This window comes from Bubalus bubalis, chromosome 8, assembly GCF_019923935.1.
Source record: "Bubalus bubalis isolate 160015118507 breed Murrah chromosome 8, NDDB_SH_1, whole genome shotgun sequence".
Classification (NCBI taxonomy): Eukaryota; Metazoa; Chordata; class Mammalia; order Artiodactyla; family Bovidae; genus Bubalus; species Bubalus bubalis.
Window position 1 is genome coordinate 56187292 of NC_059164.1, and position 23590 is coordinate 56210881.

The 23590-nt window shown below is 41.2% G+C and overlaps 1 protein-coding gene across 4 annotated transcripts in view; it reads left to right on the forward strand.

Annotated features, from left to right (window-relative positions):
* The window catches only part of DOCK4 (dedicator of cytokinesis 4), a 474663-nt gene that overhangs the window by 427547 nt on the left and 23526 nt on the right, over nucleotides 1-23590 (forward strand). For all 4 annotated transcript variants that reach the window (XM_045166403.1, XM_045166401.1, XM_045166404.1 and 1 more), the window contains exons 37-41: nucleotides 71-157; nucleotides 2018-2122; nucleotides 10673-10814; nucleotides 12446-12612; nucleotides 16067-16153. In XM_045166403.1, coding sequence (XP_045022338.1) covers nucleotides 71-157; nucleotides 2018-2122; nucleotides 10673-10814; nucleotides 12446-12612; nucleotides 16067-16153 — 588 coding nt within the window. The remainder of the gene's footprint in view (nucleotides 1-70; nucleotides 158-2017; nucleotides 2123-10672; nucleotides 10815-12445; nucleotides 12613-16066; nucleotides 16154-23590) is intronic.

Here is a 23590-nt window from a genome sequence, read left to right on the forward strand (position 1 = left end):
CTTGACCTCTGGGTGGAAATTAGTAAATGCCATGAGATTGTTAACATTTATGTTATTCATTTGTCCGCAGTGTTGGGAGAATGGCATCATCTTGTGCCGGAAGATTGCAGAGCAGTACGAGAGTTACTATGATTACAGAAACCTGAGCAAGATGAGGGTAAGGTACCTGCATGCATCCTAATCAGGTTATGGAATCCTTTTGTAGATTAACTTCCCCACATGGTGCTAGGAAGTCAACTTTGTGATCGTCTTGATGTGTCTTGTAGAAAGCTTTTGAAAGATACCTTTCCTCTGAAGCATACTCCTCTATTTATCCAGAGAAATAGCATGTTGACCTGTGTGATGCTTTTGATTAATATGCAAAACGTAAGCTGTTGATCTATTCTAAACACTACATCTGAAATATAACATTTAACCCAGGATTAATACTTTTTGTTGGAAGAGCTTGTCACTCACACACAAAGCTCAGTAATATTCCATCCTTAGTCCCATAATCATGCAGTAAAATAGGAGAAATGGCTAGCTGACGCATTTTGAAAGATTTGGGGGTTAACTTCTGAAGGTATCAAATCTTTTTAGCTTCAGAAATGTTTTTATTTGCTAAAACTGAAACCAAGGTCTTAGTACCCAAGAGCTCAAGGAGTTTAATATTCTGTGTCCCTAATCCAAATCTTTTATATTGAGGTAGCCAAAAAGTTCGCTTGGGTTCTTGCGAAGCATCATAGAAAAACTCAAATGAACTTTGGCCAATTCAGTACCTTCTCTTCTTGAAGGTTCAAGCAAGTCCCTCTGGTACTCCACATCCTTATTCTTGTCAGGTCAAACATTTTGTATCATCTTGTTACATTTAAGCTCTTCAGGGCTTCTAAAACAGGATCATCAGATTATATATACATATGTACATACATATATATTTTTAAAAATTATGATATTGCCTTTTCATTCCAAGGTAGTAATATAAGAGATAATACTCATAAACCTTTAACAACCCAGTATCCCTTATACCACAAATAACTTCTTCCTCTGGCAGGAGCCAGCCCTGTACTTTGAGTGTACTATTTCATGTCAGGAGTTCATCGATATTTCTCCTAACAGGAAAACCAAGGAGGAAAAGCCTTGTTTTAACTTCAGCCCATCATGCTGGCTTTGGCAGGCACTGCAGTTTCATATAAAAATGTCCCTGTGCTTCTCTTTGCATCCTGTCCCCGGAACAGAAGCGAGGTTACAGTGTTTACCTGTGAGGGCCCTTGGGTGCCATAGTCACTAAGATTTTTATAAACTCAAAGCTTTGCACTTCATGCCAAGTGCTCTTTTGGGTGCTGTTACTGGGGGCGGAGAAAGGGGAGATATTTTCAATTGCAATATTAGTCTTTCTCTGGAAACCCTGGGGATGATAATACCATGAATGGAAAACCATAATCTTTATGTACTTCATGCTTCCAACCTCATCAAAGACACTTAACAGCCTTCAGCCCCCACAACACTTGCACTATGGGCCCCGTTTGGTTTGTTGGTTTATCCCCGTTCAACCTGTACAAGGTTACATCTTCCAGATGTCCTGAATTACCATGACCTAGGAGAACTGAATGCTTAGGTGAGTACAAGAATTCTCCAGAAAGATTTTGCCTTTAAGAGTTCATGTTAATTTTTATTGTGAAGAAAATATTTTGATAGACTATGTGCATAGAAATCATTTCCTCTGGTGAGAACATGTAGTAATATACTCGATCCTTTAAAGCAGAGGTCAGGAAACTGAAGCCTATGGACCTCAAAGAATTGAGTAGTTATGACAGGGACTAGGTGACTTGTAAGGTCTGAAATATTTATTGTCTGGCCATTTACAGAGTAAGTTTGCTGATCTCTGCCTTAAAGCATAGAAAAGGAGTCAACCTTCTTTTCTGCAAATGGAACTAAAGTGACATTCTCTTTATTTTAATAGAAGAAATAGCCTCTTCTATAAAGTGGTGGAGCTAAAAGATGAGATAAAATGATTAAAACGCCCCCTGTTCTTTGCTAGATGATGGAGGCCTCTTTGTATGACAAAATTATGGACCAGCAACGTCTTGAACCAGAGTTCTTCAGAGTTGGATTTTATGGGAAAAAGTTTCCATTTTTCTTGAGAGTAAGTAATATACTACTTGATTTGCTTTCATGCTTCCAATATAGATATCGCAATCAAGCAAACTAAGATATGAATGATATATTTTCCTTTTAAGGCAGGTAATAACATCATGAGATTCTCTTTTTAGTTTGCAAACATCATACTCATATAGAATGCCTTGTTCTGAATAATTTCCCAAGATTTCAAACAATCAGTTGAATTTTCTTCCTACATTTCAAAGCTTATTATATTCTAGGAGCAATCTTTGGCAATTACAGTTGTTTCCCTTGTATAATTGGTAGCATTTCTTCTGTTCAGCCTGCAATTTCCATAGAGTGAGTCTTAGAGAAAAATGGCGGGTGCTATAGGGCCTGGGAGTTGCAGACCGCAGAAAACACGATAGTTTCACATCTTGTGGAAACTCTGCCTCCAGGCTCCAGAGGACCATTGTTTGTCCTAGCTGACTTTGACAAGATAAATGCCACCCAACAAAGAGATTCAACTTATTGCTAGTAGAAACTATTTCTACAAAGGGAAATTTTCGAGACTTTCCAAGGTACCTACCAGATAATAAAATATTTGACTCCATTCTTACCATTGTTCGCATTCGGCCAGGTCTCTTATGTGCTGAAATAACTTACGTAACATTTCAGTTTGTAACATCTCATTTATACTCACCTAAAATTAGTGTGGTGGCTCAGACGGTAAAGCGTCTGCCTACAATGTGGGAGACCCGGGTTTGATCCCTGGGTTGGGAAAATCCCCTGGAGAAGGAAATGGCAATCCGTTCCAGGACTATTGCCTGGAAAATCCCATGGACAGAGGAGCCTGGGAGGCTACAGTCCATGGGGTCGCAAAGAGTCGGACACACTGAGCGACTTCACTTTCACTTTCAAAAGCATTGGTAAGGACGAGAATGCACCTTTTCCATCAACTAAGGAGGAGTGACAGGAATAATTTGTAACATTGAGTGAATTCATTACAAACTTTAAATCTTAAATATCTTCCTTTAGCTGTTGGTCGGAGAAGGCAATGGCACCCCACTCCAGTACTTTTGCCTGGAAAATCCCATGGACAGAGGAGCCTGGAAGGCTGCAGTCCATGGGATTGCTGAGGGTCGGACACGACTGAGCGATTTCACTTTCACTTTTCACTTCCATGCATTGGAGAAGGAAATGGCAACCCACTCCAGTGTTCTTGCCTGGAGAATCCCAGGGACGCGGGAGCCTGATGGGCTGCCGTCTATGGGGTCACACAGAGTCAGATAGGACTGAAGTGATTTAGCAGCAGTAGCAGCTGTTGGTACCTATGAATAGATACAGGATGGGGGTACTTGAAGGAGGACAGAGAGGAGAAACATTTGACTTCATTGCTTCTTTAATAATCGTTAATGTATCTGCCTTTCAGAATGAAGATACATGTGTGTGTATGTGTGTGTGTATGTATGTATAAAATACCTAAACACCATAGGCAAAGATTCACTTAGTATTGCATAAAACAAATGCTCAAATAACAAATCAGTCATCTAACTGATTGAAATAACCATGTATTTGGGTACTACAGACCTAGGTATAAAATCTCTTTGCTGAGTTAAGGAGGATCCACATACATTGTCGGCTCTGCAGATGGACCTTCCTGCAGACAGAGAAAAGCTTGATTCCAAATCGAAACTACTGGCAAATTCAGAACACTTGCTGAATTTGAAAGACTGTGTCTTGAAAGTGGACACACTGGTCCTGGGCTGTCATCAGCCACCTCCTGCAGAGTGCAGGGTCTGGGTGCAAGTTCTGAGGAGAAGGAGGGACATTCTGGAGCTGTGAGCAGCGCAGAGGGCTGGAGACCCCACAGTAGGGCCCAGACATGATTCTCATGCTGCAGACCACCCCTTCCTCTCTTGGTTCAAAATAATGCAATGATTCTGTTTTATTCCATAAAACAGAATGGAATGGGCTACCTGATCCATTATGCACAGTAGATACAGTGCTTAGGGGCCATAATATTCTTAGATGGTTCATAAAACTGTTTTCTTTTAAAAATCAGAAGAAAGCAGTGAGCTTTCAGCTTAAAGAAAATGTTAAAATACATATTATAGTGTATATTATGGGTATGAGTGCACACTATCATGCCCGATTGTTTGCGACCCCATGGACAGTTCTATCTAATCTGGACTGTAGCCTGCCAGGCTCCTCTGTCCATGGAATTTTTCAGACAAGAATACTGGAGTAGGTTGCCATTTCCTCCTCCAGGAGATCTTCTCAACCCAGGGATTGAACCTGCGTCTCCTGCATCTCCTGCATTGCAGACAGATTCTTTATCTGTTGAGCCATCAGGGAATCCCATAGTGTATACTCTACACTAGATTGTTATTTAATGGTGTATATTGTACATTAGGTTATTATTGATATTATTTGTCTTTATACCAAATGAGTCATACAGTATGATTTTTAATATTTTTAATAGAGAAAGCAGCCCATAAAAGTTGTATTGTAGCCCTTATCAAATTCTGAATTCAGCTAACAAGTGTATTATAAAGTACCCTAGAACTCTATCATGTATGTGTGATTAGTGGTAATTAAAAGTGTGAAGATTTTTAAAAGTCAGAAGTAGTTTAGGAGCCGTAATTTTAAAGGAAATTTGGCAAATTAGGAGATGTATCAGCTAATAAAATGAATTTTGTTAATATATCAATTGGAATAGACCAATAAATATATCATCTTCCTTTTGAAAACAGCTTTTCTAGAAATAAATGGCATTTCCTTCTAAATGAAAGAGAAGCGTCACCCTCTGTTGGTTTCTAAATGGCACTGCACCCTTTGGAATCACAGGACTAGACTTTTTAAGAGATCAGGTTCTATCTAGTCTGTTCTTTGATTTAAAAACAAATATCAACTTTAAAAATTTCCTTTCACTGTGTGATCAATTTCCAGAGAATTTTTGAAGCTCAAATAAATTGATATGTTTGTGTTATTGAGGTAGCTTTTTTTACCCTCATGGAAAATGAGTTCTTTATTGACAGTGTTTAAATGCATAAAATATCTTTGAATAGTGATTTGTCTGAGGAGGATGACTGAGGTCAAGAATGGGAAAGATATTTACTTTTTATTGTATGCTTATACTATTTGGGAATTTTTTATCCCATAGGTATATATTTCCTTTTTAAAGAAAGACAATTTTAAAAATTAACTATTAACAAATTGTTGTTCAGTCACCAAGTCCTGTCCAACTGTTTGTGACCCCATGGACTGTAGCATACTATGCTTCCCTGTCCTTCAACAACTCCTGAAGTTTGTTCAAACCCATGTCTGTTGAGTCAGTGATGTCATACAACCATCTCATTGTCTGTTGCCCCCTTCTCTTGCCCTCAATCTTTCCCAGCATCCAGAGCCACACAAAGACATGTACATGAGTGTGCACAGCAGCATTATGCACAATTGCCTAAAAGTAGAAACAGTCCAAATGTCCATCCACTGATGAATGGATACACAAAATATGGCATAGCTATACAATAGAATATTCAGCAATAAGAAAGGAATGAAGTACTGATAATGCTACAAAATGAGTGAACCTTGATAATATTATGTTAAGTGAAAGAAGCCAGTTACAAACAGCCACATGTTATGCAATTCCATTTATATGAAATGTCCAGAATAGGTAAATCCATGGAAACCGAAAGTAGATTAGCCAGGTGCCAAGGGGAGGGGGAGCTGGGGAGTGACTGCTAATGGGTACAAATTTCTTTTTGCAGTAATGAAAATTATATAATGCTGATAGTTGCACAACTCTGTGAATATACCAAAAACAACTGAATTGCATACTATAAAAGGGTAAATTTTATGGCTTGTGAACTATATCTCAAAACTATGGTTTTAAAAAATAATTGATGGAAAGAAAGCTTATCTCCTTTTTATTTCTCCATAACTCAAATATTAGTCCCCAAATTTATGTTTATTCCAAAATGATTTCTTACTACCTTTGAATGACCTTACACTTAGAGGCATTCCCCTAATTTTACAAACTGTTGTGACATATAAGCATTGCTTTAGAACTGTTTCAGTTTTCAGATACTTATTTGGGGACTTCAGTAATATGCAAGAAGATATGTATTATTTTATCAAGGAAATTTATATTTAAATTTTTTTATTTTATATTGAGTATAGTTGATTTACAATGTTGTGTTAGTGTCAGGTATACAGCAAAGCAACTCAGTTACATGTATACATGTATCTGTGGCTCAGATCATGAACTCCTTATTGCCAAATTCAGACTTAAATTGAAGAAAGTAAGGAAAAACCACTAGACCATTCAGGTATGACCTAAATCAAATCCCTTACGGTTATACAATGGAAATGAGAAATAGATTCAAGGGATTAGATCTGATAGACAGAGTGCTTGAAGAACTATGGACAGAGGTTCATGACATTGTACAGGAGGCAGTGATCAAGACCATCCCCAAGAAAAAGAAATGCAAAAAGGCAAGATGGCTGTCTGAGGAGGCCTTACAAATAGCTGAGAAAAGAAGAGACGTGAAAGGCAAAGGAGAAAAGGAAAGATATACCCATTTGAATGCAGAGTTTCAGAGAATAGCAAGGAGAGATAAGAAAGCCTTCCTCAGTGATCAGTGCAAAGAAATAGAGGAAAACAATGGAATGGGAAAGACTAGAGATCTCTTTACACAACTCCAGTATTCTTGCCTGGAAAATCCCATGGACAGAGGAGCCTGGTAGGCTGCAGTCCATGGGGTCGCTAAGAGTCAGACACGACTGAGTGACTTTACTTTTACTTTTTACTTTCATGCATTGGAGAAGGAAATGGCAACCCACTCCAGTGTTCTTGCCTGGAGAATCCCAGGGACGGCGGAGCCTGGTGGGCTGCCCGTCTATGGGGTCACACAGAGTCAGACATGACTGAAGCGACTTAGCAGCAGCAGCAGCAGAGATCTCTTCAAGAAAATTAGAGATACCAAGGGAATATTTCATGCAAAGATGGGCTCAATAAAGGAAAGAAATGGTATGGGCCTAACTGAAACAGAAGATATTAAGAAGAGGTGGCAAGAATACACTGAAGAACTATGCAAAAAAGATCTACACAAGCCAGATAATCACAATGATGTGATCACTCACCTATAGCCAGACATCCTGGAATGCAAAGTCAAGTGGGCGTTAAGAAGCATCACTACAAACAAAACTAGTGGAGGTGATGGAATTCCAGTTGAGCTGTTTCAAATCCTGAAAGATGATACTGTGAAAGTGCTGCACTCAATATGCCAGCAAATATGGAAAACTCAGTGGTGGCCACAGGACGGGAAAACGTCAGTTTTCATTCCAATCCCAAAGAAAGGCAATGCCAAAGAATGCTCAAACTACGGCACAATTGCACTCATCTCACACGCTAGTAAAGTAATGTTCAAAATTCTCCAAGCCAGGCTTCAACAGTATGTGAACCGTGAACATCCAGATGTTCAAGCTGGATTTAGAAAAGGCAGAGGAAGCAGAGATCAAATTGCCAACATCTGCTGGATCATCAAAAAAGCACAAGAGTTCTAGAAAAACATCTGCTGCTAAGTCACTTCAGTCATGTCCAACTCTGTGCGACCCCATTGACAGCAGAAAAACATCTACTTCTGCTTTATTGACTATGCCAAAGCCTTTGTGTGGATCACAACAAACTGTGGAAAATTCTGAAAGAGATAGGAATACCAGACAACCTGACCTGCCTCTTGAGAAATCTGCATGCAGGTCAGGAAGCAACAGTTAGAACTAGACAGGGAACAACAGACTGGTTCCAAATAGGAAAAGGAGTACATCAAGGCTGTATATTGTCACCCTGCTTATTTAACTTATATGCAGAGTACATCATGAGAAATGCTGGGCTGGATGAAGGAGAAGCTGGAATCAAGATTGCTGGGAGAAATATCAATAACCTCAGATATGCAGATGACACCACCCTATGGCAGAAAGCAAAGAACTAAAGAACCTCTTGATGAAAGTGAAACAAGGGAGTAAAAAGGTTGACTTAAAACTCAGCATTCAGAAAACAAAGATCATGGCATCTGGTCCCATCATTTCATGGCAAATAGATGGGGAAACAATGGAAACAGTGACAGACTTTATTTTGGGGGGCTCCAAAATCACTGCAGATGGTGACTGCAGCCATGAAATTAAAAGGTGCTTGCTCCTTGGAAGAAAAGCTATGGCTAACCTAGACAGCATATTAAAAAGCAGAGACGTTACTTTGCCAACAATCCGTCTAGTCAAAGCTATGGTTTTCCAGTAGTCATGTATGGATGAGGCTGGCAATCACAAGGCCTCTTTGGCCAGTCTTTCTCCGAGTTGGACTATAAAGAAAGCTGAGCACCAAAGAATTGATGCTTTTGAACTGTGGTGTTGGAGAAGACTCTTGAGAGTCTCTTGGACTGCAAGGAGATCAAACCAGTCCATCCTAAAGGAGATCAGTCCTGGGTGTTCATTGGAAGGACTGATGTTGAAGCTAAAACTCTAATACTTTGGCCGCCTGATGTAAAGAGCTGACTCTTTTGAAAAGACCCTGAAATGGGTAAGATTGAAGGCGAGAGGAGAAGGAGACGACAGAGGATGAGATGTTGGATGGCATCACCGACTCAATGGACATGAGTTTGAGTAAACTCCGGGAGTTGGTGATGGACAGGGAGGCCTGGCATGCTGCAGTCCATGGGGTCGCAAAGAGTTGACATGACTGAGCAAATGAACTGAACTGATACATGTATCTATTCTTTTTTAGATTTTCTTCCCATATAGGTTATTACAGAGTAGTGAGTAGAGTTCCCTTTGCTATACAGTAGGTCCTTGTTGAATATATTTTGAGCAAAATAAAATAACAAAGCATCAGAAGGTATGACTTCAATCAAGAAATTTTAAATATAGGATTGTTTGTGGGGAGGGCAATCCTGATTCCTAAGGAGTCTGTCTTAAGCTTGTGTTTTTCAGGGGTTTATTGGTTTATTGAGTGACTCGTGGGGCATTGTGGCAGGTTCTCAGAGCTCAGTTCTGCTGCTTGGTTCCTCTGCCTGCAGCTGCTTTTTCTCAGCTGCAACCCTGAGCCCCTTTCCCAGAGTGGTTTCTAACTTCCTCACTCTGGCCCAGAGTGCTTCCTCCGTGCATTTGGTGCAAGCACAGAAACCTCCCAGAGCTGAGAACTGCTGAGATCATTGGGCCTTAACTCCCCAGACCACGAAGCACTTTACTCCTTAAAGATCTTCAGGGCATCTTATCCCACAATCTTTCTTGGTCTCTGTAGCTCTTAGGAGTTTTTCTATGTACCAGGCCACGTTCAGAACAGTGGGAGCTAAGGCCTTGGACCCAGACCTGAGCTTAAATCTCATACATGTGGACAAGTATGTAATGATCTTGATCCTCAGTTCCCAGCTACAAAATGGGGGTGGGGGACAGCCTCTCAAGTTTCTTTGGGTTAAATAAGGTATGTGCTGGCTGTGCTTAACAATTATAATTTCATTGTCATTAGACAATCATTAAACTTCCCTGGTGGCTCATGGCAGTCAAGAATCCGCCTGCACTGGATTTGGGTTCGATCCCTGGGCCAGGAATACCCCCTGGGAAGGGAATGGCAACCCATTTCTGTAGTCTCACCTGAAGAATTCCAGGTGAGAATACAGGAGGCTGGCGGGCTACAGTCCATGGGGTCGCATAGAGTAGGACATGACTGAGTGACTAATACTTTCATTTTAAACTGTCAGGAACAGTTGTTCCACATCGATAACCAGATCGTGAAGGTACTTGTTGAGAAGGTTCCCATTCTGCCAGCTCTGTGGCCTCCATCAAGGATAACCTTCACCTTTTTTACCTGAATGAGAGAGTCCTAACTAACAGAATATTTACATGTATTGTAAAAACAAACCAGAAACAGACAAAAATTTGTCCAACATTTAGCAAGACCTTAAAAGTCCCCAATCTTGGCTTTAGTCAGTTAACAGAGGTCCTGGCTACAGGACGCTGAGCGGAGTCAGGGGTGGCAGGGATGCTTGCGGCAGCAGCCCTGCTGAGAGCTGGCGTGCAGGCGGCTTGGCCTTCCTCTCCATGGAAGGATCGAGGAGTGAAAGGGTTAAGACCGATCTCTGTGACCTTTATAGAAAGGATGCATAAAATGTATTTTTAGGGATTGTGCTTACTTTGCTTTCTTCCAAATTGAGAATTTGCCCACTTAACTTTGTTATAGAGTTTTTAAAATACTCTGTAACATGTGTTCACTAACATTTGGAGGGAACACGATTGCTTTGTTTTGTACTTTGGTGCTCTGAGAATCAGACACCCCTTTGCACCTCATGCAGGTGAACCTGGAAGAGTGAGGCATGCTGTGGAACTTACTAGAAGCAATAGAGAGTGATGCTTCTGACCTTTGCCCTCTATTTTTAATATTCGTACAAATTCTCGACTGTTCCGGTGTGGTTTTTTTGGTTATATTCTATTGATGTTGGGTCTGTGCTTAGTTACTGCCAGTGTTGCATATTTTGGCTTCTCTCTGTAGTGACTGCACTCAATTACACCGTCCTAACGTTTCTTTTTCTGATTTTACCTCCAGAATAAAGAGTTTGTGTGTCGAGGGCATGACTACGAAAGACTGGAGGCCTTCCAGCAGAGAATGCTGAACGAGTTCCCCCACGCCATCGCCATGCAGCATGCCAACCAACCCGATGAGACCATCTTCCAGGCAGAAGCTCAGTGTATCCACACCTAGAAAGGCCAGATTCTGACTAGGTCCCGCTGGCCTTTGGCTGCAGAGTGTTTCTGTTCAGGTGCTTCAAGCACTGGCCCCTTGTCAGTAGCCCTGTTCTCATTCTCCTTCTTTCTCATCATCTTAATTTTAGCCTAGCTCCTTCCAAACAGAATTATGCTAGATATTCTCATAATGTCATGAGACATAATGAAAAGAAATCCCTTAAGGATTCTGTTAAGAGAATTTTTTTTTTCCTTTTAGTTGCAGCTTTTCTATATCTCAACCCTGCTTTTAAAGTTCCTTTTTAGGGATTTCCCCCAGAATAATTTTCCTCTGGCATCCCCTGTAGAAATGGGCTTCCCAGGTGGCTCATTGGTAAAGAATCCACCTGCCACTGCATGAGATGTGGGTTCAATTCCTGAATCGGGAAGATCCCCTGGAGAAGGAAATGGCAACCCACTCAAGTATTCTTGCCCAGGGAATTCCATGGACCGAGGAGCCTATTGGGTTACAGTCCATGGGGTCTCAAAGAGTCAGATGCAACTGAGTGTGCCCGTGTGCGCACACGCATACACACACCCTGTAGAAACTACTTCAGTTCAAGGAAATGATAGCATTATGTTTATTGACATATATCACTTACTCAGTTTTCCCTTGATATTTTTATTCTGGATGGAAGGGAAGAAGAAGAGGTAGCCCTGTATCTTTCAGGGACTCTTAGCCATGGCATTCCGGACAGCATTTAACAATTGTCGTGTAATTGACACTCCCATTGTACAAACATAAACAACTCAACTGAAATTACACAGGCATTAGAGACAAAGGAACTTCACTCCAGCACTCCTTTATGAATTGTTCTTTCTTCCTGAAATTGACAATTTTAAGAAGATCAGAAATTCCCCCCTGAAAATTATGGATACCATTCCAATGTAGAAACTTAAATGTACCAGAAGCAAGCAATTACTTAAGGGAAAAGATTTTGCTATCTTTCTTTGAATGAGAAGAAAAGATGGTAAATTTATAAGTAAATATAATACCCCTTTAATGTAGTTTTCAAAAATACCAACTATAACTAAACACTCTGCTTATGCAATACAAGGTTTGGGAGAGTGGATACCTCAAATGTGCGAAGGCTAGAGACAGGGAACATATGAGTTACTATCAGTACTGGTTGCTGTCTTTGGTTGTATAGGTATTTATACATTATTTTACAAACACATTTTAAAAGGACCATACATGCACTAAAGATCAGAGCCTCATAAACAAGGGTTAAAATGAATACAATCCTTAGTACCTAGGATCCAAGCCATTCAAACCTACCCCCACTCCCCAAAAAAAATCTATGATAAATGAATTCACAGGAAATAGAAATTTCAAACTGGTACTTTGTCAAAATGACCTATGTGAAGCTAGTTTAAGGCTTTGAGAAGTGATTTATTTAAGGCTTTGAGAAGTGAGTAGTTTGAGAAGTGATTTGCTATGAACTGAGTTCCTGGTACCTTCTTGGCAGTTTTGATTTTACCCCAGTAGAAACACTCGCTTATTCACCATCCCTTTCTTTCTGCCATAGCTCAGGTCAAGCCAGATGCCCCAGGGAGTCTGCCAAATCAGGTTCCCTCCTTGACTCTTGAATCCTAGATTTGCAGATATACGCCGTGACTCCCATCCCAGAAAGCCAGGAGGTCCTTCAGAGAGAAGGTGTTCCAGACAACATCAAAAGTTTCTATAAAGTGAATCACATCTGGAAATTCCGCTACGACAGACCATTTCACAAAGGCACGAAAGATAAAGAGAATGAATTCAAGGTACTGAGCAATTCTTATGGTACATGGTTTCCTCAAATAGCTTTTTTTTATCAAGATGCTTGTTAAGTATTTACTCAAGACAGAGTCAGGTGATACAACTAGAAGGTGGTCTAATTATTCTTAAACTCTACCACTTATCAGGGTGACATGAGTTGTTTTCTAACCAAGCAGATTTCTTGGCCTGGGAATTCTGACTCCTTGGGTCACAGAGGAGGCCCTGAAGTTTATGATGACTCTAATGGCAGTGGTCGTCTGTCCAGTTTTTGAGATCTCAGGGTTCAGCTCAGTCCTCCATTCATTCATGTTGAACCAACTGTGGGAACCTCAGGTATTTATTCTCAGATACGGGAGACTGGCATGAGTAAAGGATACTGAAGGAACAGGTGATTCTGAGATAGAACCACTGGGGAGGCTCCTGGCCCAGTGAGAGAGACTGTGCTATCTTTTGCTGCTTTTTCTCGATAGAATGATGTGTAACTCAGACATCTGAGAGGACCAACCATAGATTCTTTGCATGGGTTGAGTTTTCCATCCTCAGTTCTGATAAGCCTTGCTAGTTCTCTCAGCCAGAAAGAGCAAGGTTTCTCACAGCCCTACTGGGGGAAAGGGGTGAAATTGTTCCACAGATAAATTATAATCTGCCCTTCCCTTGATAACAGTGACAAAGTGAGACCATACAGATCCCCAGTATCTCCCTCCAAGCACAAAAATGTAAAATAAATGTAGGATCCTGGATGACTGGGCTTAGCTTCTTTCATTGCAGTGAAGTGAAAGTCACTCAGCATGTCCGACTCTTTGCGACCCCATGGACTATACAGTCCATGGAATTCTCCAGGCCAGAATACTAGAATGGGTAGTCTTTCCCTTCTCCAGGGGATCTTCCCAACCCAGGGATTGAACCCAGGTGTCCCACATTGCAGGCGGATTCTTTACCAGCTGAGCCACCAGGAAAACCCCAAAATACTGGGGTGGGTAGCCTATCCCTTCTCCAGGGGATCTTCCTGACCCCGGAATCGAACCGGGGTCTCCTGCATTGCATTTACCAAGTGAGCTATCAGGGAAGCTGGGAAATGTTCTTCTAATACTATCAGCTGTGATTGATGAGAACTCGCTTGTCATTCCTGCCTAAGTTTCAGTCCCTGGTGCTCCTCACAGTAACTCCAGAATCACTCACAGCCAAGTGATCAGAGGGAAAGCTGGGTAGTTTTGCAGTGTTACGATGAGACCGAGCAAAGCAGTCCTTTGGTCAAGGACATTGATGGGTTAAACCTCAAGGCCAGGAAACCACTGGAAAATAACGCTATGACGTTACTGAAAAGGTCCATGACCATTTTCTAATCCCTCTGGATAATTTTTCTTTCTGCCTTCCAAAACTGGTTAAAGATCATTAGTGTATAATATAGTTTTCATTGCAAGTTTCCAGTAGATAGAAAGTCCAAGGTCGCCCAGAATCAGGCAGGTGACTTGCTCAGAATGGCATTCTCAATACCCCAGACCCTGCACTAGAATGCACATCTTCTGATGCCTTCTCCATTGCTTTTTCTGCTGCACCACATTTCCTTTTGGCCATCACTTTCAATATTTATCAATGGTGTAGCAACCCTCCTTAAAAAAAATAATAAATCTGGCTCCTTTTTCCTGTGCTCACAGCCCTCAGCATCTGTCTCCAAACTGCCCTTTCAGAAGCCTCATCTCTGCTGCAGCCCACTCACCCACTCTATCAGCTCTGGCAGCACAGAGCCCTCCCTCCATCTCCTGCCATGCCCTTTCACAAGCCGCTTGCGTCTCTGCTTCCTGCTGCCTGCACCGCCTCCCCCGCTCTCCGCCTGGCAAACTCCTACTCACTCTTCAAAATTCCGCTCACGTGTCGCCTCCTCCATGCAGCACAATCCTCCTCCCACAGGATGCCTTGTGTGCCTGCTTCCTCCTATTTTCCCCCAGCACCTGGACTGTTCCTCTCTCTTCTCCCTGAGCCCTTCTTCTTTTTTTTAAAATCTATGCTGGGTCTTCATTGCCACTCAGGCTTTTCTCTAATTGCAGCAAGCGGGGCTACTCTCTAGTTGTGGTGCTCAGGCTTCTCATTGTGGTGGCTTCTCTTGTTGCAGAACACAGTCTAGAGCATGTGGGCTCAGTAGTTGGGGTTCCCCAGCTCTGGAACACAGGCTGAAGAGTTGTCGCACACGTGATAAGTTGCTCCTCAGCATGTGGCATCTTCCCGGATCAGGGATCGAACCTATGTCTCCTGCATTGGCAGGCAGATTCTTTTCCACTGAGACGCCAGGGAAGCCCCCTGAGCCCTTCTTGATCTGCTTCGCCCCTCATCACCAGCAGAGTGCTCTAGCCACCTGTCACAGGGCTGCTGCCATATTCATCTCATTAGATCTTGGCCGGCACAGAGAAATCCTTTGATTTGTTGTTGTTGTTGTTGTTGAATGGCAGAGTTTCGGGAACTTTGTCAGGTTTACTACACATGGGAATACACTTTGTTTAACCAGGAAACATGAAGCAGAAATGCAGAAGCCTGCTGACGAAAGAGAGACCTATTGTCAACAGCAGCTCTTACCAAAGGCACCTGTGATTTCATGTGTCATGGGGGTGCTCATCCTGGTCAGAGGGAGGCCCAGCTCTAAGTACAGATCCTCCTGGATCACAGCAGTGCAGATGGCACAGTAACTGTAGCCATGGGGGAGCCAGACATTCTAGTGCAGGGGTCCTGGGGCTGGCAGTACAGGTGATGAGAATGTAGCTTTGAGCAGGTCACATGCCTCTTGGGCTTCCCTGGTAGCTCAGCTGGTAAAGAATCTGCCTATAATGCAGGAGACCCCAGTTCGATTCGTGGGTCAGGAAGATCCCCTGGAAAATAGGCTACCCACTTCAGTATTCTTGCCTGGAGAATCCCCGTGGACAGAGGTGCCTGATGGGCTACAGCCCATAGGGTCACAAAGAGTCAGACAAGGCTAAGCACAGTACACATGCCTTTTGGAGGGCTAATGTCTTTCATCTTTAATACAGAAAGATTAGGCTATGAGATTCCTAAAGCCCTTTCCTTCTTGAGGATTCTGTCTAATCTCATGATTAGCCGATACTATATTCCATTCTAAGTAAAAATGGCTAGACCCCCTTGAGGAGTGGAGAAACTTTAAATTAGAAATTTAGAGAAAAAAGAAAGAATGTGATGACCTGTTTTTACATTTTTAAGATTATTGTCTGAAGTATATCATGTATTCTGCACAGAAAAAAGTTTCAGATTATATACAATGAAATAGCATGTCTTACTGAGATAGCTTCCTGAGTGCAAGGAGATTGCTGAAGGACTGGAATGAATACTAAAGAAAAGCTGACAAAGACTGAAAACTTGGTAAAATTGAATGGCAAACATTAGTCATTGCTCAGTAACTGGAAAGAAGGTAACTTGGGAACTTGGTAACAAATTAATTTGTTTTGCATTTCATAGAGTCTCTGGGTGGAAAGAACATCACTCTACTTGGTGCAGAGTTTACCTGGAATCTCCCGCTGGTTTGAAGTGGAGAAGCGTGAAGTGGTAAGGATCAGAGCTTACTCTCAAGTATTGATACTTGCTCAGCACAGTTGTTCACCTGGAGTCAGGCCATGTATTCACTGCTTCTGCTTTGGACTCCGAGTTCCTGGAAACACTCCTAGTAAGTTAGTGAAGTTTGTGATGTTGACTGCTATGATGAAAGCTGGAAGGGGACCCATTGGCCTAGCCCAGCCAGCCCGAGTGATCCCTCCAAAATAGCTCTGAATGCAGCATGTCAACACCTTAGGCCCTTGAGTTAGAGAAACTGGAATTCCAGCTCCCCTAACCACTCTAGCTATGAGACCTTCAGTGTTTATCTTCAGTGGGAGAAAGTTATCTACATTATCTTATTTGATCACCATGTCAAAGCTACAAGGTATGTATTCATTTTTGTTTTGTTATTTGCATTTATTTTTGGATTTCACATGTAAGTGATAACAAAGAGTGTTTATCTTTCTTTGACTTATTTCACTAAGTATAATACCCTCTAGGTTCATCTACATTGTTGCAAATAATACAATTTAATTCTTTTCTATGGCTGAGTAATATTCCATTGTGTGTGTATATATACGCAATTATATACATCACCTCTATCTTCTCTATCCATTTATCTGTGGATGGACACTTAGGTTGTTTGCATATCTTGGCTGTTGTACAGAATGCTGCTATGAACATTGAGGTGCGTGTATCTTTTTGAATTAGTATTTTCATTTTTTTTCGCTGTATAACCAGGAATAGGATTGCTGGATTACATGGTAATTCTGTTTTTAGTTTTTTGAGGAACTTCCATCCTATTGTCTAAGGTGACTGAACCAATTTACATTCCCACCAACAGTATGCTGTGGTTCTCATTTCTCTGTGTCCAAGGTACATATTCTTACCCCTCTTTTCACAAGTTTTGACAAGAGGTTAAAAGCCTTTGCCACAGATCCCGTAGCAAGGTACTGAAAAAGCATAAACTCAAACCCAGATTTTTCTGACTCCAAAGCTAGGTATATTTTTTCCTTGTAGCCTTATAAGCGGTGTGAGGCCAGTGTCAAGCCCAGCACAGTATCTGAAACACAGTAGGTCCATGCTGTACCCATCCACAGTAGAAGGGTGCCGCTGTGCTGTTCTCCCTGAGCACCAGTGGGGCGATCAGTGGGTGTCATTGAGAATGTGGAAATCCCAGCAGCCAAAGAGCAGTTCAGTTCAGCTCAGTCACTCAGTCGTGTCTGACTCCTTGTGACCCCATGGATTGCAGCATGCCAGGCCTCCCTGTCCATCACCAGTGCCCAGAATTTACTCAAACTCATGTCCGTTGAGTCAGTGATACATCCAAACATCTCATCCTCTGTCGTCCCCTTCTTCTCCCACCTTCAATCTTTCTGAGCATCAGGGTCTTTTCTAATGAGTAAGTTCTTCCCATCAGGTGGCCAAACTATTGGAGTTTCAGCTTTAACAGCAGTCCTTCCAATGAATATTCAGGACTGATTTCCTTTAGGAGGGACTGGTTGGATCTCCTTGCAGAACCCAAGAGCCTTCGGTTGTAAAACATTCCCCCTGCTGTGGGAAGGGAGAGAGCATTTGTGGAAGGCAGCCATGTCTGGAGTGAGAACCCCTCCCCAACGGTTATCAAGGCCCCAGCCCCTTGCTGTCAGCCACAGACCTATGCCCCCAAGAATCCCCCCTCCCACCCCTGGCATATCCATTATGTCAGGGGCCAGCCCTTTGCCACAGTCCTGATGGAAAAATGTGCCAATTGTGAAGATGTAATGTAGCCCCTTCCTTTTTTAGGTAACAAGCCCACACTGTCAGTGAATCCATAAGAGCAGATCCCACCCAAATTGTCTTCCAAGAATGGCTTGTCCTACCTGCAGTCTCTAAGCATCGAAACGACCCTCAGCTTATTCTGTTCAATCACACTAGGGGTTTAATGGCATTTTCATTTTGCAAGGCTAAAAAATTCATACAGCTCTCTTAACAAACTGCACTCCATTCAGCAGATTACACCAGTGTGGGTATGTTCTTGTCAAGTCTGAATCAAAGGTCCACAGAGTTGGTTGCTTCCGTGGTGGACCCTGTGGCCTCCTGTGGAAGAGGCTGCTGAGTTCATTGCTCAGAAAGTCTTAATGTTTTGCTTCCTGCTGAATGGCATGGGCCCAAACCACAGGAATGTTCTTAGTCATCCTTGCTGCATTAATGATACAGAGAGCCTTGTCAACTACTTACTACCCAGAGAGGTAAATTCTGTGAAGTCTTACCAGTGTTCCTAACCTTAGAAATATTATACACACACACACACACACACACACACACAGCCCGCTAATAAAAAGCAGCATGCTGATAGTGATTAAGGGAGAGTTACTAAACACAGCCTTTCAAACAGCAGCTGCCTACTTTATTAGAATATGCAATCTTAGACTCTGTCAAACAGAACAAATCCAACTGGGCTGTTTTTTTCCTGAACACAGCCCACTTCTGACAACCTCGTGTCTTTCTCTTATTCCTGCTGCCTGGCATATCCCCACCTTCTATTCATGTTGTTGATTTCCTGCTTTAATTGCCAGTGTAGAAGGTCCTGATGATTGGGGCACTCAAGACATATGTGCCACAGTGAATTAAAATTCCTTTTGGACCTTACCAAACTCTAAATGATTCTGAATACCAAAAGATGTGTTTATAAGTTTGACTCCAAAATTCAGTTAATATACCTAACCCAATCTAAGACCATTTATGATCTTTATCTCACTTAGTTTGACTACTCATATACTTTACTACAGAAATATTAACACATTTGATTAAAGGAAACGTCTTCAGACCCTGCCTGAGGATGGTGTAATATACTATATGTGCTATGTTACCTTTCTGAAGTCAGAAAAATTCTGAGTTCTGAAACATCTAGCAGCAAAGATTTCAGATGAGATAATGGGCCTTTATTCTGTAAATCATAACCCCGGAACATTATTGAACATATTATCCCATTCTTTCAAAGATGATAAGCCTCTTTGAACTACTGTTTCCTCAGTAATTGTTTTTAAAACAAAATATTTTTGATTAAAAATAAGCTTATTTAAAACATTTTAAACATGGTGAAAAAGCTATAAAATAGAGTGCACAAATAATGGTATTTCTAAGCCTTAACGATAATGACAGTATTCTTATGTGCTGTGTGCTACGCTAAGTCGCTTCAGTCGTATCTGACTCTTTGTGATCCTATGTACTATAGCCTGCCAGGCTCTTCTGTCCATGGGATTCTCCAGGCATGAGTACTGAAATAGGTTGCCATGCTCTCCTCCAAGGGATCTTCCCCACCCAGGGGTCAAACTTGCATCTCCTATGACTCCTGCACTGACAGGAGCGTTCTTTACCACGAGTGCCACCTGGGAAGCCCCAATATTATCATGTGTGTGCTTAGTCGCTCAGCTGTATCTGACTGTGACCTCAGGGACTGTGGCCCTCCAGGCTCCTCTGTCCTTGGGATTTTTCAAGAATACTGGAATGGGTTGTCATTTTCCTCCACCAGGGATTGAACCCACCTGTGTCTCCTGCACTGCAGGTGGATTCTTTACCCACTGAGAGAGAATGTTATCATACTTCACATCAGATCCATCAGAAAGTTGTGTGGCTCTAGGTACTTTCCAAATTACCCAGCATCTGAGCCTTGCTCATCTCCCTTCTGATAGCGCCATCTACTGCCTGATCTCTTTTTAAATTTTAATTTATTTTAATTGGAGGCTAATTACTTTAGGATATTATGGTGGTTTTTGCCATACATCCAGTGCCTGATTTCTTTTTTAAATTTATTTATTTTAATTGGAGGCTAATTACTTTAGGACATTGTGGTGGTTTTGCCATACATCCAGTGCCTGATTTCTTTTTTTAATTTATTTATTTTAATAGGAGGCTAATTACTTTAGGATATTATGGTGGGTTTTGCCATACATCCAGTGCCTGATTTCTCTTTTTAATTTATTTATTTTAATTGGAGGCTAATTACTTTAGGACATTGCGGTGAGTTCTGCCATACATCCAGTGCCTGATTTCTTTTTTAAATTTATTTATTTTAATTGGAGGCTAATTACTTTAGGACATTGTGGTGGTTTTGCCATATATCCAGTGGTACCTGATTTCTTTTTTAAATTTATTTAATTGGAGGCTAATTACTTTTGGACATTGTGGTGGTTTTTGCCATACATCCAGTGCCTGATTTCTTTTTTTAATTTATTTTAATTGGAGGCTAATTACTCTTGGACATTGTGGTGGTTTTTGCCATACATCCAGTGCCTGATTCCTTTTTTTAATTTATTTTAATTGGAGGCTAATTACTCTTGGACATTGTGGTGGTTTTTGCCATACATCTAGTGCCTGATTTCTGAGTAGTTTCCTAAGAGGTCACCTGCTTCTGCCTTTCTGGCCTCCCCCTGCTGCAGCCACTTCTGTACACAGCAGCCAGTCTCCTTTTTAAAACTAAAGTTATGTCATGTAAAAATAGAGACAAGATATAATAAACCTAGTTACCCATTATTTTACTTCAACAGTTATCAAAAAGGCCGATTTTGTGTCTACAACTCCCTCCATTCCCTTTTACACTGGATTGTTTGGAAATCAGTCCTAGACACTATATAAGAATATTTCAGTCTGTGTATTTATCAGAAACATAAACACAGTACCATTATTGTCTTTACATTTTCCATCTAAAAATTTTAACAGTAATTCCTTGACCATAAAATATCCAATTTATTCACAATTCTCTAATTTTATAGGTTTTTGTTTGTTTTTGTCATTTGTTTTTTGAACCTGGACCCAGATAAGGGCCACATATTCACATTGGTTGAAATACCTCCTAGATCTCATTTGATCTATAGGTTCCCCCAAATTATTTTTTCCTTGCAGCTCTTTTGTTGAAGAAATCAGGTTGTTTATCCTGAAGTGTTTCCTTGAGTCTGGATTTTGCAGACTATGAATCAGTGAGATCACTTAATGTTTCTTTGTTCCTATATTTTTTGGTAAATTGACAGCTAGATCTAAAAGCTTAATAAAATGTTTTTTTGTTTTTTATTTTTTGCAAGACTACTTCTCAGGTGTTATATGCTGTGGTTGGCAAGCAGCACTGATCATTGCCCCTGTCCAGGAATCTAGTAGAGGTTACAAAAGGGTGATATTTTATCATTCTTTCATTTATTGATTAGAATACTTCTATAAAGAGAAATATCCCTTCATCGACAATCTGATTACCCTAAGGTATGGGAAAGGAAGTCTAATACTTTTTTCTTTCCTTTGATTTACCAATTTTCAAAATAATAATTTGGTTTCCTAACACCCTATAAGGGCTTCCCAGGTGGCACCAGTGGTTAAGAACCTGCTTGTCAATGCAGAGGACATAAGAGATGTGGATTCAATCCCTGGATCAGGAAGATCCCCTGGAGGAGGGCATGGCAACCCGCTCCAGTATTCTTGCTTGGAGAATCCCGTGGACAGAGGAACCTGGTGGGCTACAGTCCTTAGGGTCATAGAGAGTTGGACATGACTGAAGCGACTTAACACCCACTACTACTACTTCTAAGTCACTTCACTCATGTCCGACTCTGTGCGAACCCATAGACAGCAGCCCACCAGGCTCCCCCATCCCCCGGATTCTCTAGGCAAGAACACTGGAGTGGGAGGCCATTTCCTTCTCCAATGAAGGAAAGTGAAAAGTGAAAGTGAAGCCGCTCAGTCGTGTCCAACTCTTAGCGACCCCATGGACTACAGCCTACCAGGCTCCTCCGTCCATGGGATTCTCCAGGCAAGAGTACTTACAACACCCTATAAATGTGACCAAAGAGGGTTTTATTTTGATAGTTTTGTTTAGCATCATGGATTTAAACATATTTGTTTTGTTTCAATCCACTGCAATTATTACTCATTACTTTTCACATTGTTCCATTTTGCCCATTGAAAGCATTTTCAGGTTGGCTCTTCAGTCCTTTTGACAGTATCCAAGTTGTCTTTGTCACTGAAGTAATACACAGGCCAGTTGTCAAATCAAGCATAGGAATCAGCATCAAACTTTACTGACAACTTTTAGGCAGTTAAGAGGCTGGGGTGAAGCAGCGAGATATCTGAGACCTCAAGTTTTGTCCTCCATGTCCTTCTTTCCCGTATCACTAATAATTCAGATCTGGAGACATAGTCTCTAAGGGAAGTTCACAGAGTTCCTCATACAGAGGGCACATTTGAATCATAAAATTTAAATTGTGAAACATTCCAATTTATACTCCAGAGAGTTGTCAAACTGCTCTGGGACATTCTCTAGTGAAGCATGCCTGAGGGACTCTGGGTTTATTTACTGTAAGCAATCTTGTAGCTGGGGACTTCTGCTAGGGGCATTCCATAGATACCATCTCTTCCTCTTAGTCTATATTGAAGCTTTAATTGACAAGTTAGTCTATATTGAAGTTTCAGTCACCTGCTTTCTTTCCTGTTCCCCAAGGACATCCCTCCAGTAAGGAGAGTGAATTGACAGCCGGCCAGCCCAGCTGCTTTAACAAGCCTTCCTTGCTGTCTGGGTAGTCCAGACTCACTTGTGCAATCTTGCCCCAGACCTGAAAGCGACCATTTCTCCTATGATTCCTGATTCTTTACAGTGGTGGATAGTAATTAAAGATCACAATCTGGGACCAATGGAAAATAATTTATTGATAAACATTTCTACGCAGTATTCTTTATGCACTTCTTTAACCGTCACCTTAGAATAATTTCAGCAACATATAATCAGTAATAGTGACTCATGGATCAGCAATGGCATGTATCAATTTATGCCCTGTCTGGAGGAGATAACTGTTCTTGGGAATAACCATTCTCAACACAGAGTGCTGTATATTATTTTAAAATTTCCAGATATTAGGCCAAAAGTGGTCACAGTAGGGTTGGCTTTTTTTGGCATTTGTTGAGTGCTGGTGAAGATGGTATGTTTCGTATATTAACTCACTTTTTGGTGAATGCACTGATTATATTCTTTGTATAGTTTTCATCAGTATTTGAGATATATTGATAATTCATCTGAAATATATGTTGGAAGTATTTTCCTAGGTTATTGTTTGTCTGTATTTACTGTATTTTATTTTGCTTACTTGTAAAATGTCTTCATATTACTAACATTTAAAGGGTAAGCATGAATTTTTTAAAAATTGTGATCAAAAATACATACAAGTCACCATCATAACTGTTTTTAAATGTATAATACAGTGGTATTAACTATATGCACATTGTTGTGCAATATCCATTGAACAGCCATTTCCCTTTTCCCCCATCCCCCAGCATCTGGCAACCACTGTTCTACTTTCTGTTTCCAAGAGGTTTTGTTGACTTTTTAACTTTCAGTTCATCAGAACTCTCAGACTTCTTTGTGAGTTAGCGTTTGTAATCTCAAAGTTTAATGTCATAAATAATTGGAAAATAAAACCCTGTTTACCGCCG